Here is a 15208-nt window from a genome sequence, read left to right as displayed (position 1 = left end):
TCTCCAGTGAGCTGGATAGCAGCTCATGAACAAGAATAAAATCTCTTGTTTCTTTGGGAAATGCAATGTGTGTGTGTGTTGCGGATCCACCTGTATCAGCTGTTGAATGCGCGCTGCTGCCGGAGTGCAGGAGGCATGCGTGTTGCACTGTATTCCTAAATGGGACAGCTGTACGTGACATCATTGATTGGCCGTCGCCAGAGAAACTTTTGTTCCGCCGCCCAATGGCGAGGCTGGAGACGGGAAAGGGGGAGAGCTGGCGGAGCGGGGAAACCCGGCGCTGGCGCTCCGTCTGTGGCAGCTCGGGGGGGCCGGGAGAGAGGGAGGGAGGGGGAGAGAGAGAGAGGGAGGGAGAGAGAGAGAGAGAGAGAGAGAGGAGAGAGCAGAGAGCGCGGCGCATGATCCGCTCGCCTCCACTCTGCACGCCGAGAGACAGCAGCACGGTCCCGCGGGCGGCACCGATCCGGGCAAGGGCGGCAGGGCAGGGCAGTGCTGTGCTGGGCTGCTAACGGTACCAACGGGGTAAGAACAAAAATGTTAAAATAAAAAGCTGGCTCCGGCCGCATCGCCCTCTTTGCAGACAGACACTTTGCCTATGTGCATTGCACGGTCTGTTACATTGATCATGTATTTATTTATTTAAAAATATGAATGTGGATTTAATAAATTAGCATTGCTATTCGGATTTGTCGGTTAACACCCTTTTTCGGTGTATTGTTGACTCCATTTGGACTATCCAGGTGTAAAGTCCACACACTCGAGTCCCAGGCTCCTGGGCTATTATGGAGAACAAAGCGGCCGCACGGGACAGCAGCGACCGGGACCTGTACCGTCAGTTCCAGGAGTGGTGTCTGAAGACATATGGGGACTCCGGCAAAACCAAGACGGTCACCCGTAAGAAATACGATCGCATCGTCCAATTTCTGAGCGGAGTGGAACCCAGTTCTGCAGATAACGCCAAATTTAAATTCTGGGTGAAATCGAAAGGGTTCCAGCTGGGATCGTCGGAAGAGATGAAGGCTGGAGGTGGCAAACTGGTCCTTTACGTGCCAGTCAAAACCACGGTTAGTGTTCACTCATATTAAAGTTGATGTTTATTTGTTTCCAAGTCTGTACGTAAAGAAATCAAGGGGTGCCACAGTTGGCTGCCTGATGATGGGGTGTTTGGTCTTCTTTTATCGTGTATCAGGCGGTCATGTTGCCTGGGCTGGCATGTCCAGACTGTACACTCAGCTTATAATTCTCTCTTTATTTAATTACATTGAAAATGACGTGTGGGGTTAATTGCTTATTTCGCTTACAGCTCGAATGCTTACCTTGAGCAGCATTTTTTTAAATTTCCAGAAAGTACCACTCATCCCCCAAATGTCCAATTTTAAAGCTTAATTTGAAGTGAGGGCGCTTGATGCATCCCGGATAATATTACATAGTGTCGGGACAGAATTTTTGGTCGGAAGCCAAATGCAGCGCTGGTGGGTGTATAATCGCCCCCTCCCCCCACCGCCCCGTCTCAGTTTTGCACTGTATTTTCGAAACGGACCTGTTTTCTCCTAAACATATCGTATTATGTTCCTTTTAATAAAACAGTGGTATTTCAAAAATAGTTTCCATTCTACCTATAGTTTAATTCGATATACGATCTTTTAAATGGCTCGAATAAGACATTTTAAGCAGCACTTGCAGATTCACAGATTTCGATATCATCAGACGGGATAATTGTGATAGCTGTTCATAATTGTCAGAAACATTAAAAAAAACCCAATCCAATCCCCTTCGTCCACCCACGCGATGGTCCCAGTGAAACAGAAAGGGAGTGATCACAACGAGGGTGCGGATGATGGGGCTCTGATTTCCTTAACATTTCTGACAACCTGGATCGTGCTGGGGGCTTCAGGGACTTTTTTTTTGGACAGTTCTCTTCTGTCCGCCCCAGAGATCCGTTCTTACTGGCAGATCCGTTGTTGCTGTCTAATAATTAGGCTTCAAGATTACTATCTTTTTAAAAGACATGGGAGCTGAACATCGTCTGTTATCGGGCTAATTAGCCACAGTGCCCGATTGCCTAAATAGACTGAATTACAAATGCCATCAGCGGGGCAGGCAATTGCAAATAAAATGGGAGCTTTACTTGCACCGTTTAGTATCCATTTTATGATTTCCACAAAAAAAGCAAACTGTATTCCCTTCCATTAAAAAGTAGACAGCCTCGTGGGTCCCAGAGCCTACATCGACGGTGCATTTTGATATTTTAATGGCCAACATCTCAGGGAGAGGGGAAATGATCCACATTTCTGCATTCACGTCCTCCTATGGTCTGGGATGTGCACTTTTGTCACCAGGCAACAGTAGCTCGCAACCTGAAATTTCTTCCATCACGATGGGACGAAGGTACCAGCTGCCGGTGAATGGTATCAGATCTCTTGCAACCATTGACCACCTAGTTGTTTGATTTCTCTGACCACGGCCTTGATTCTCATGTGGCCCAAGCAAATAAAGGACTTTTTAAAACATCGTTGTGAATAATAGATGGGAGCTGATGCCTCCTCAAACATAATAAATGCTAATAGTAATTTTGCTGCAAATAAAATAACCTTGTTATAGGCGATGGATTTTACAACTGGAGATTGATCTGTAAATGTAAATAAAGATGCACAATATCCTTGTTACGAGAATACATATATCTACTGGGCAGTTTTTGCATGTGATTGACATGTCATTAGCAAAAAGCGCAAAGGTTTCAGTGTAAGTACATTAAGGAGAATATTCTGTACATTGTTTTCTTAAAATTGGCATGTCACATAGATATTTCATTCTGGTGGACTCTGAAGACACAGTGATCTCCTCCACAGATTTTGTATTTTGGCATACATGAATAATAAAGTCAGAGGGCAGCTTTTTAAAAAATACCGGGAAGCCCAGTTATCAATTTTACTGTTTGTGCACACTATGTTACTGGCGACCATATTGCTATCCAGTAGGCCTGTCACCAACCTGATCTTCTGGGATATGTATTTTTAATAGTAAGTTGCTTTGATCGTGAAACTCGTTTGTTTTTTTGCAGTCAATATCGTTATCATTTTTTAAAACCTGGGAGGGGGCAAAAAACCCCATCTCAATGCTAACGTTGAGTTGTGTGGCTCTCCTGCTGCCTGTATATTTTTAAAAGGTTGAAAATTCGATGACGAGGCCTGGAATGGCGTGCCATCTCTCCTCTCCTCTCCCCTGCCCCCTCTCCTCTTCCTCCTCCCTTCCGGGAGCTTGTGGTGGTGTTGCCCGGCCGGTCGGGTTATGTCGACAATCTGGCGTAATGCATCTGCTGTGGCAGTGCTGCTAATAGGCTGTGGTCCCGCCTGAGCGCGTGGCCGCGCTGACCGGGGGACAGTGGTGGCGGTGCCGCGCCTCGCGCCCGCTGCGCGTTCCCGCGACCCCCCACCCCCCCTTACTCCCGACGCGCGCGCGTGCGCTCGCTCGCTCCCGCGGACCTGAACTGCTGGGATTCCGGGGCGCGAGTGCTGGCGGCGCGCTCACTCACCTCGCGGGTTGCCATGGAGACGGTTGCTACCTGCCTGAGCTCCAGCTCCGACTCAGACCTCGCGACGCATAATCAACCTGTTGGCGGTTGGCTCCCCCCCCCCGCCCGCTGCCGGACAATGGGAGTTGCTTCGCCAGCACAAGGCCGACTTGGCCAGCGAGCGCTGAGGCCGGGCGGAGCGCACCTGGCCGCCCTCCCTTCAAAACCAAAGGAGGATAGGACTGCGAGCGAGCAGGATGTTCCCCCCTGCAATACTTACTCGAACCACACACACAAAAAAGAATGACTCGTGTCTTCTGCTTCCTTCCCGCTAGGAGGTTCCTGGGCCGGGCCGATAGAAAGTGATATTTGCAGTAACTCGGTGCTGGTTCGTGCAATATTACAAATATATAAGATAGAGAAAAACAAAACTGGAGTAACTCAGCGGATCAGACAGCATCTCTGGAGAAAAGGAATAGGCGACGTTTCGGGTCGAGACCCTTCTTCATATAAAAACCCATTTTATTCCCGACAGTATAATTTTAGAGACGATATAGTTAGAATGAACGGACTGTAATTGCTGTGCGGACGAGCTGACTGGCCATTACGACTGAATTTCTGTTTGGCATTCAGATTATTGTCGGAAGCCACTTATTGCCAAAAATCACGAAATTGAAATTACGCCCAACTATTGTAATTATATGTTGAGCCGTAACATCGGCGATGCCATTAGAACCACTTGAAATTGGTGTGCCAGGAAAAATAAAATGCAATACTTTCCAGATACAGTGCTAATTGCCACAGGTGCGAATCGTACCAGGTTAACGAGTCTCCATCTCATCTGTTTTCCAGGACGAAGATTTTGAGCCCTGGGAATAATAACATGCACTCTTAATTTGTCCCCTGATGGGTGCTTCATTCATTGTTGCATTTTCAGTTTAGGGGTGTGGGAAAAGGGAGGAAAACTATATTCATAACAATACATTATTCATATTAATTTATTCATTTTCTTGATCTGAAAAAAATCTTCTATGTTTTAAAAGCACTAGCCTGATACATCTGACATCAAATGGTATTCTCTGTAGTATGGGATCTCAAACCATACAAACTGTTCACAATCAGTATCAAATTTAAATAAAAAGCATATTGTAACCTGCAGGGTTTAGTTGAGTTACCTATCAATGTAATTTGACTTTCTTCAATTCCACTTCAGTTCTGGATGAAGAAAACAGTTATACATCATTTACTAAAATAAAAGATCCATAAAATGCAATACAAAAATATAGGGATGCAATATATTTCATTACATAACACTTGCAGATTCTTTGATGAGGCCATTACAAAGTATTTAATTTTTGTTTAGTTTTGAATATAATGCTTATTGATTAATGAAATGTCACACAACCTGAAATTCTGGAGCACACAGCAACATGTCTATGAGCTTGATTCTAGGTTGTTCCACTCCAGGTCGATTACGCCAAGGTTCACTGTTCAGTTTCATTGCCACTGGAGGAGATGCTCTTCATATTGTTCTTACTAAGTTTTTGTAACCTTCCACATTTTGTTGGTATAGAAAATCCAGTTGAATTGTTCTGATGATGGGCTAGAATTGAGTAGTGAATTATTAAAAATAACTTTTTTCACTTACTTTTCTACATCCAAAATTTGGCATGCATCTTCTAAATTAACATTTTTTTCTGGACAGGAGTATGTTTACGATATAAATTATACAAAACATAGAACGGTACAGCACAGGAATGGGCCTTTTGGCCCACAATGTTTGTACCAAACATGATGCCAAGTTGAACTGATCTCATCTGCCTGTACACAATCCATACCCCTCTATTCCTTGCCCTTCCATGTGCCCATCCAAAAGCCTCTGTTAATGGCAGGAGGCCATTTTTAGATGTAATGGGAACATATGTGCATTTTTCTTTCAAAAAGAAAGCAAATGGTGGTATGAGATGGATTGCACACTGACTGCATTAAGATAACAAAAGTTTGAAGAGGAAGGGGAAAATGTATCCAATTTTGGTTCTTCACAAGAACAAATTAGTGAAGGATTATAACTAGAAGGATTATAACAAGGCTCCATCCTAGGCCCCATTCTCTTCTCTCTGTACATGCTCCCCCTCAGCCAAATCATTCAAAGGCACGGCATTTCTTTCCACTGCTATGCGGATGACACACAGCTTTATCTCCCCCTGAAACCCAACAACTGGTCAAATAAAATCAGCCTCATGCACTGCCTTGAGGACATAAAATGTTGGATGGCACAGAACTTCCTTCAACTAAACGAGAGCAAGTCTGAGGTCATCCTATTCGGCCCCCCCGACTCCATCAAAACGATAACAGGCAGCTTTGGAAGCCTAACCTCCCTAGTCAAACCGCATGGCAAAAACCTTGGCGGGATTTTTGACTCTGCATTAAAGTTTGACAAGCAAGTCAACGCTGTGGTAAAAGCCAGCTTCTTCCAGCTTTGTACCATAGCTAAAATCAAACCATTCCTCCAATTTGACGACATTGAAAAAGTCATCCACACATTTATTTCCTCCCGCCTAGACTACTGTAACTCCCTATACACTGGGATCAGCCAATCATCCCTGTCCCGCCTGCAATTGGTCCAAAACGCCGCAGCGAGACTCCTGACAGGTACCCGTAAAAGGCACAACATCGCCCCGATTCTGGCCTCTCTCCACTGGCTCCTAGTACAGTACAGAAACAACTTCAAGCTCCTCCTATTCACATACAAAGCCTTAAACGGGCTTGCCCCCCCCCCCATATCAAAAATCTTCTAACCCACCACTCTAGCTCCAGGTCCCTCAGGTCGGCTGACTTGGGGCTACTGACTATCCCGTGGTCTAGGCTTAAGCTCAGGGGTGACCGCTCTTTTGCGGTTGCAGCTCCTAGACTGTGGAACAGCATCCCTCTCCCCATCAGAACTTCCCCCTCCATCGACTCCTTTAAGTCCAGGCTCAAAACCTATTTCTACTCCCTAGCTTTTGAGGCCCTCTGAGGGGGCGCTGTGAACTGTTTATGTATGTGCTGTTATGTTTGTGTGCCATTGTATGTTCGTTCTTAGTACCTGAACTGATGTACAGCACTTTGGTCAACGTGGGTTGTTTTTAAATGTGCTATACAAATAAAATTGACTTGACTTGACTTGTCTAGAAATTACAAGCCATTTTACATCCAGCCAAATTTGTTTTTGCCAATGTTAGTAGGAGAATAAACTTAGTTTGGACACTGAGGAGTTCTTCACTATGTCAGATAAGTTGGAACAGTTAGTTAGTCTATAAATTGTAATTCTTTCAACTAAATGTTGTTTATGGACAGAGTAGACATTTGAAATGTTACATTCTTGTTTCACTTACCTTAACTAAAAGCCAAGATTATTATATATTAAAGAAATCAAAGCTTATGGAATAAGAAGAAAGTAAAGCTAAAGTAAGAGATCCATCATGGTATTTTAGACAATGGCCTAGCAATACATTTATTTTTTATGGTTTAATTTTAGGTTCCTTATTGTCATGTGTACTGAGGTACAGTGAAAAGCTTTATTTTGCATGGTATCCAAAGAGATCAGATATAACATACATAAATACAATCAAGTCAACCTCAGGTACAATGCAAAGGGGAAGATACAGAGTTCAGAATATAGTTGTGTCAACGTTGCCAGTCATCAGTTCAATAGACAAAAAGTTCAATGTCCTCGATGGGATAGTTGTGAATCAGACAGTACCCTAGCGCATGGAAGGACCATTTAGAAGCCTAATAACAGAGGGGAAGAAGCTGTTCCTGAGTGGCAGTGCGTGTTTTCAAGCTTCTGTACCTTTTGCTAGATGGGATCAGGGAAAAGAAGGAATGACTGTGGTGGGACGTCTTTGATTTTGTTGGCTGCTTTTCTGAGGCACGTGAAGTGTAGATGGAGTCTGAGCAATGTGATGGACTGGGTTATATCTGCAACTCACTAACTTCTAACTTAACTTCTGATAACATTTAAAACTAAATAGTGAGATTTTGCGAATCTTTTGAGTTTGTTGTGTGGTGTTTATTTGTTCTGATACTGTAAAAATCTTGAACAGAGCTTTTTTGTGGGTTCACAGGATGGAATCAGTACCACAGAGAAGCAATCATTAAAACGAGTTGCAGTAGTTGAAGATTTTTTTGATATTATTTATTCAATGCACGTTGAAATAGGAGTAAATGGAGAAAAATCTCGAAAACACGCTGGCCAGAAAAGAACCTACAAGGCAGTAAGTGATTGATCTTTAATTTACTTGTATTTGTACAATATCGTATAACGTGTCTAAGCTCAAACACTACTGTGTAAGTGTATTTTTGTTATGGGCTCCTTTAATAAGCCATGTTGAACATTATGCTTGTGAAATATGATAGATAATTACAAATGGCACCAATAAGAGAATTTACCATTCAGTTATGACCATATCCTTTTTGACCATATTATTCATTTACTAATTCACTTTTTAGACATGGTCCTGAAATCATAGTCATAGAGAAATACAACATGTAAACAATCTTCAGCTGTTCGAGGCTGTACATCATCACCATTTTATACTAAATTTACATTAATCCTATTTTTTATCCCTATATTTGTTAAACTCCCCTCAGATTCTAACTCTCGCCTCCACTTTACAGTGGGCCAGTTAACCTACCAATCCATATGTCTTTGGAATCTGAGAGGGGAAATCCATGTTAATGTCATGTTTAGAGCAAGAAAACAGGCCCTTGGCCTACCGAGTCCACATCGGCCATCGATCACCCATTCACATTAGTTCTATGTTATCTCACTTTCTCATCCACTCCCCACATACTTTGGACAATTTATTCCAATTAATCCACAAACTTGCACGACTTTGGGATGTGGAAGGAAACCGGAGCACCCGGAGGAAACCCACACAGTCAGAGAGAGAATGTGCAAACTCCACCTAGACAGCATCTGAGGTCAGGATTGTACGTGGACCACTGACACTGTGAAGTAGCAGTTGCACCGCTGTGTTGCCCTCAACAATAGTGCAGGCACCAGGTAAACGTGTTAAAACTTATGTTCATTTTAAATGAATATGCAAAAGCATTCAGAGACTAGTTTGCGATTAAAATAAAGTGATAGTCATGGGAATAATTTAAGAGTGCTTCTTTGGATCAACAGACTTGATTTGGATTCATATTGTCCAAAATAGTACTGCATACACTTGATATACTTTGCACCATCTTTTTTGCAATAAGATGCGAAAAGAGTTGCAATATGACGCATTTATAGATTATTTTTAAAATTTAAATTTTGTTTCCATGTATTCCTTTTATGTGCCTGCATTCCTGCATTATAATGACTGGCATTTTTTTTTATCACAGTTGGTAATGTCCTTGTGAGAGCAAGAAACAAAGGAAAATTGTAGGGATAGTTGTCCTCTTTTATAAATATTCTTCCACTGCTGATAGTTTCTCAGGAAAGATGGCATTACTTGTTTCTGAAAGAGAATGTCATATTTTAGATGAGACTGACCATGCCACATATTTATTTACGGTAAAATCAAGGGATTTTATGAGAAATGCCTCATGATCAAAACCATATATCCAGGCCTTCTATGCAAGTCTCCTTAATCATTCAAAGGTAATCAGGAAATCACTTGTCTTTGTTTGACAACAATCTTCCAAAGTGCCTTTGGATGTTTTTATTACATTGCAGGTGCTATATAAATGAAAATGAGAAGTGAAACCAGATATAAATTGCCCAGGTAATTTATTTCAAATGTGTACAATTGCACAATTGGGTAGCAGTCTGATTTAATTAAATACAAATAGCTTTTGTGCAATAATAAACATGCTATCATTTACCAGTAGTGGGTTATGTTGCTTAACTTATCTCATGTCATTCTTACATTTGTTCTTCATAGTTTCAGAAAAGCTTACCTTGAAACTTTTGTGTTTATTAGATCTAACAAACAACTGGCTTCAGCTTCATGTTCACAATCCATTGACGATAACCTTGTGAAATTCCTAAGAAAAGCAACATATCAGGATAGGAAGTGAAGATAGACACAAAAAGCTGGAGTACCTCAGCTGGACAGGCAGCATCTCTGGAGAGAAGGAATGGGTGACATTTCGGGTCAATACCCTTCAGGGATCTGAGATGCTGCTTGTCCCGCTGAGTTACTCCAGCTTTTTGTGTCTATCTTCAGTTTAAACCAGCATCTGCAGTTCCTTCCTACACAGGATAGGAAGTGAGGTGCTTAACACTTGCCAACATGGGCTAACAAATCACTTAGGATAACATCCTGCAAAACGTCAAAACTTTTCTCATTTGCACATTTAATAAATTTCCATGGTGATTGTTTTAAACACAAAATCTTGTATGAATATATTCATCCTGCAGAATGTCTGGTGCCGGCGTTTATTAAAATAAACATGGGGAGGCCTTGGAAGTCGTCGGCAGTGGCGGTTGTGAACCGGTGGAGGCGGTGGAGTATTTATTAAAAAAAACATGGGGAGACCTAATGAGGGTCTTGTCCCGAAACATCAACCATTCCCTCTCTCCCGAGATGCTGCCTGACCCGCTGAGTTACTCCAGCATCTTGTGTTTATCCTGCAGAATGTCTGTGCTCAACATACAAGGGTGACATTGATCTTCCAGCTGCCTGTCACTTTAATTCTCTATCCCACTCCCACTTTGACCTCTGTCTTTGGCTTCTACTTTGTTCTAACTATGCTGAATGGAAGGATGAAGGAGCTGCATCTCATCGTCCAACTGGAGACATGACAGCCTTCCAGATTCTGTTCAATTCCAGATAGTCAGCCATTCTGGTCTAAGATCTCATATAGAATAGTAGAACCCTTACAGCACAGACATTGAAGTTTAGCCCATCATGTTAGTTGTGAAAGCTATTGGGCCTAACATAATCCCACCTTTCAAGACTTGGTCCACAAACCTGCAGGTTACTGCACTTCAAGGAAACAGTAAATTAATTTATAAATAGTCATGTTTTGACCACTCCTCGAGGCAGTGAGTTCCAGATTCCTATGATTCTTCGGGTGAAAATATTTTTTCCAGATGTTCCCTTGAATTCTTCCATTTATTTAAAATCTATGCCTTCTGGTTTTTGACCACTTTTTAATGATATTTGCAATATCTTAGACCCTCCTTTTATACACTCCTTTTCAGTCTTTCCTGCAATATGGGGAAAAAAACAGTAAAGCATTCTCAAGTTGTGATCAAGCTACTATTGTATGGAGTTCAAGCATATCCTCCCTGCTCTTACATCCTGGGCCTGGGTTAATAAAGAAAAACCCAGCCTATCCAACCTCTGAATCCAACTTTAAATAATTTTCTCAATTTATGTTTGGGTTCCATGGGCTTTAACTTTTTTGACCAGTCTGACCTGTGAAACGTACCAAATGAAATCCAGAAAAGACATTATGAAGAAGGCTTTTGGCTTGTTGGCATCAGCAATGGCATTTAGTATAAAAGTTGGGGCATTACATTGCAGTGGTTCAAGGAATTGGAAAGGCCAAATGGAGTATTGTGTTCAACTTTGGTCATGTTGCTGTGGAAACTAGCCTTAAAACTGAAAACGGTGCAGAAAAGATTTATGAGTATTTTGCCAGGAGTCTGTGGACTGAGTTATAGGAAGAAGTTGTGCTTTATTCCTTGGAGCGTAGGAGACTAAGGCATGGTCTTATAGAGGTGTATAAAATCACGAGGGGCATAGAAAGGTTGAATGCACACAGTCTTTTCCCCAGGGTTGGGGAATCAAGAACTAGAGGACAAAGGTGGTGTAAGGTGAGAGGGGAAAGATTTAATGAGAACCCGAGGGACAATTTTTCATACAGAGGGTGATATGTAAATTAAGCTGTCAGAGGAAGTAGCTGAGACAGGTTTAATAACAACATTTAAAAGGAAGCTACATGGATAAGAAAGGTTAAGAGGTGTCTGGGTTAAACCCAGACAAATGGGACTAACATAGAAAGATATATTGGTTGGCAATTTTGACTTGGGCCAAATGGCCTGTTTCTATATTATTGACTCAATGACTCTTTTATCAAATATATTGTCCTCATTGTGTCAGAATTCATTCAAGTTTGTCATACATAACCCTTAACAAATTGCTGAATGTTTTTGATGAATCTTGCCTTTCTGAATAAAGCTTATATTGCCCTTCAGAATGAATCCATTATTTTGCCCACCACTATAGTTATACTAACTTTTGTATAATTACTTGTTTTATCCCTTTTGTTGAATAATGGTACAATGTTAGTAATTCTACCAATCCTCCTGGCATCATTCCTGAAGCAAGGAAGTATTCAAAAATGATCAAAGCCTCTATGCTTTCCATGTTTCTTCCAAAAGTGTGGGATATATCTTAACTGTGCCCAGTGATTTGTTCACTCTCAAAAATGCTAATTATCTTAACACTTTCTCTTCAGTTATGTTTATGCTGTCCAATTTGTGGGGGCAGAATCCTTGAATCTACTTTAAGCTGTGGTTGATTTCTGAGCAGAAAGGGAATCAATATTTCTGGGGAAGGACAAGAAAGTGAACTTTAAAAATGTTGGATTACCTGCAATTGTGTAAAATGGCAGAGGATGTTTGAGTGACTGAGTGGTCCACTCCTGTCCCTATTTCATATATTCTTAGAAATGTCAATGCCCTCCTCTTTTGAAGGCAGACAGAGTAATCATTAAGAATGTTCCCCATTTCGCCCACCACCACATGTATATTAACTTTTTGATTGTTCATTGGTCACAATTATACTCTTGGTCTTTATCTGATTACAAAACAAAGTTGGTTATTATTTATTTTTACTTGCAAGAAATATTTCATCCTCTCCCTTTGCTTTCTTAATTTCCCTTTTAAGTTCACATTTTCCATAGCTTTTCTGCAGCTCTGAGTTACACATAGGCATTCCTTTTTATTTGCCTGATTAAATTCTCTGGGCACTTTGTCTTCTCTGGGGCTCTAGGTCTGGCAGCCAACACTCTTTTTATTTGTGGGAACATGTTTACCCTGAACCTTTTGAATCTCCTTCTTGAATACCTCTTATTGATTTTCCCTCTAGTGGCTGTTTCCAGTCCACATTTACTAAATCACTCTTGCTGCTGTAAGATTGGCATTATCCTAAAGTAGAATCTATTTTATCTTTGTCCTTTTCTGTAACTGTACAAAATGTAGCTGAATCATGAGCACTGCCACCAGGGTCAAGAGTGTTTAACTGTCATTTGTACCAACAACAGAACAATGAAATGCTTACTTGCAACAGCTCTACAGGCCTGTAAATTCATTACACATAGATAATATATACAATTTTAAAAAATCAATAAAGTAATAATTGTAATACCAGTTTAAAAAAAGACAAAGTGCAACCAAAAATAATCCAAATAAATTCGTAGTTGCTGAGGTTAATGTGTCATGTTCAAGAGCCTGATGGTAATTGGGAATAAGTTATTCTTGAACCTGGTAGTCATGGTTTTCAGGTTCCAAAAACAGTATTATGTTTTAATGCTTTAAATCTACATTGAACTAATGTAAAGTATATATCTGTCAGTAGAGGGATATGAAACTTTTGATATCTGGTATATAATAATGTGTTCAAATACTGTTCAGATCAAACGATAGAAGAATTAGTCAAAAATCTTTATTTTTTAATTGGCTTTGTTGATTCCAAACTGTACAAAGTTCAGAAAATATAGATACAAAGGTCATGATCCCTAAACTTCTGTGGAATCCAGTAATGACTTCCAGCATGAATTATGCCAAATAGTGAACACATGGGAGAATAATGAGCACTTGCACCACCAGGAAAACATCGTGAGCACCCGTCCATTCATCAGGATCAAGTGACAAAGGAATGGGAAGGGGAGTTAAAATAGTCAGCATTCAGGAAATCCTGCAGTCCTTGGCGGATTGAGTGCAAGAGTTTGGCAAAATGGTTGCCCAGTGTACACTTTGTCTCACCGATGTAAAGGAGGCCACATTATGCAGCGAATGCAGTAAATGAGGTTTGAAGAGCATGTAAACCTGTGTCTCACCTGGAAGGGCTGTTGGAGTCCCTGGATGGAGGTGAGGGAGGAGAAGGTGGAAAAGGTGTTATATCTCTTGCGGTTGAAGTGGAAAGTATCTGGGGAGAGGGTGGGAAGGGATGAGCGAACCAAGGGGTTGAGGAAGGAGTGGTCTCTGGAAGGCGGAAAGGGGTGGGGATAGGAAGATGTGATTGGTAATGGGATCACCTTGCAAACGGCAGAAATGTCGGAGAATGACGGTGAGGGGGGAGGGGGAGAACGAGTGCTGAACTGTGGGACAGAGAGAAAACATGGGTAAATGATTCATGTTTACTGAAGAAAGAAGACATTTTCAGTATTAGCTTTTAGGAAAATCTGGCAGCTTCGTAGTCTTAAGGTCATAGTGATAGGAGCAGAATTAGGCCATTCGGCCCATCAAATCTACTCTGCTATTCAATCATGGCTGATCTATCTCTTCCTCCTAACCCCATTCTCATGCCTTCTCCCCATAACCCCTGACACCCGTACTAATCAAGAATTTATCTATCTCTGTCTTAAAAATATTGACGGGCTCTACAGCCTTCTGTGGCAAAGAATTGTACTGGTTCACCACCCTCTGACTAAAGAAATTCCTCCTTCCTAAAGGAATGTCCTTTAATTCTGAGGCTATGACCTCTAGTCCTAAACTCTCCCACTAGTGGAAACATCCTCTCCACATCCATTCTATCCAAGCCTTTCACTATTCGGTAAATTTCAATGAGGTCTCCCCTCATCCTTCTAAACTCCAGCTATTACAGGCCCAGTGCAGTCAAATGCTCATCATAGTAAACTCCACTGGAAACTGATTTTTAGATCACATTAATTTAATTAACTGATTTTAAAATTCCATAGTTGACATGATGGAATTTGAAATTGTGTGTTCCAATTTATCAGCCCAGACCTCTGAATTATCAGTGCATAGCCATTTTACCAACTTTATTTCACTTCAATCTTTAGTAATTTAGGTTTGGACCAATCATGACTCAGCTCTGTCTTGATAGTTTAAACACAGGTTTTAACTTCTTTCATGACTCTTGTAAAGCCTCATCATGTGATGTTTCAGGGCAATTTACAGATGTTACCTTTCCTAAAGTTGCAGAAGTAATTTGTAGCTCTTGGAGGTGTGGTTTGACCTCCATTTTAGATTACATGTACTTTTATCTCATCTTCTTGCACTTGGTATGGGCATTGTTTCCTTGGTGCATGGGATCCTCATCATCTGCATGTTGCTCCCTCAAGTGGTATGCAATCCTTGGAAATATGTCACCACCCTTCATTGCATTGGGTGTAAATCATGGAACTTCCTTCCCAATGGAATTGTGGGAGAATCTTTAGGAGAATTAATGTTGTGATTCAGGAAGATGGCGTATTACTACCTTCTGAAGGGCAATTAGGTTGGGAAATAAATGCTAGTCTTCCCACTGACATCTGCATACCAAATAAACAAAAATCCTTTCTTCATTCCACCTAGAATTTTTCAAGCAGCTAAGACCAAGACTGTGCCTGCCATATTTTTCCTCGTTCCTTGTGTATTCCATCTCATCAACTTTTTCCCTAATATTCACTCATCATGAAGACCTCACTACCTTAATCTCTGCCCTGCCTCTGAAAATAGTCTTAAAATGTTCAATTTCTCGCAGCTGT

At 41.4% G+C, this 15208-nt stretch overlaps 1 protein-coding gene across 4 annotated transcripts in view; it reads left to right on the top strand.

The window, feature by feature from the left end:
• The first annotated feature begins 335 nt into the window (after positions 1-335).
• Positions 336-15208, top strand: part of LOC144592636 (nucleolar protein 4-like) — a 164050-nt gene continuing 149177 nt past the window's right edge. For all 4 annotated transcript variants that reach the window (XM_078397341.1, XM_078397339.1, XM_078397340.1 and 1 more), the window contains exons 1-3: positions 336-522; positions 741-1064; positions 7618-7767. In XM_078397341.1, the coding sequence (XP_078253467.1) occupies positions 783-1064; positions 7618-7767 (432 nt within the window). In that variant the 5' untranslated portion in view covers positions 336-522; positions 741-782. The remainder of the gene's footprint in view (positions 523-740; positions 1065-7617; positions 7768-15208) is intronic.

The sequence above is a fragment of the Rhinoraja longicauda genome, chromosome 4, assembly GCF_053455715.1.
Source record: "Rhinoraja longicauda isolate Sanriku21f chromosome 4, sRhiLon1.1, whole genome shotgun sequence".
Lineage (NCBI taxonomy): Eukaryota > Metazoa > Chordata > Chondrichthyes > Rajiformes > Arhynchobatidae > Rhinoraja > Rhinoraja longicauda.
Note: the sequence above shows the minus strand (reverse complement) of the source record. Positions and strands in the feature narration are given on the sequence as shown.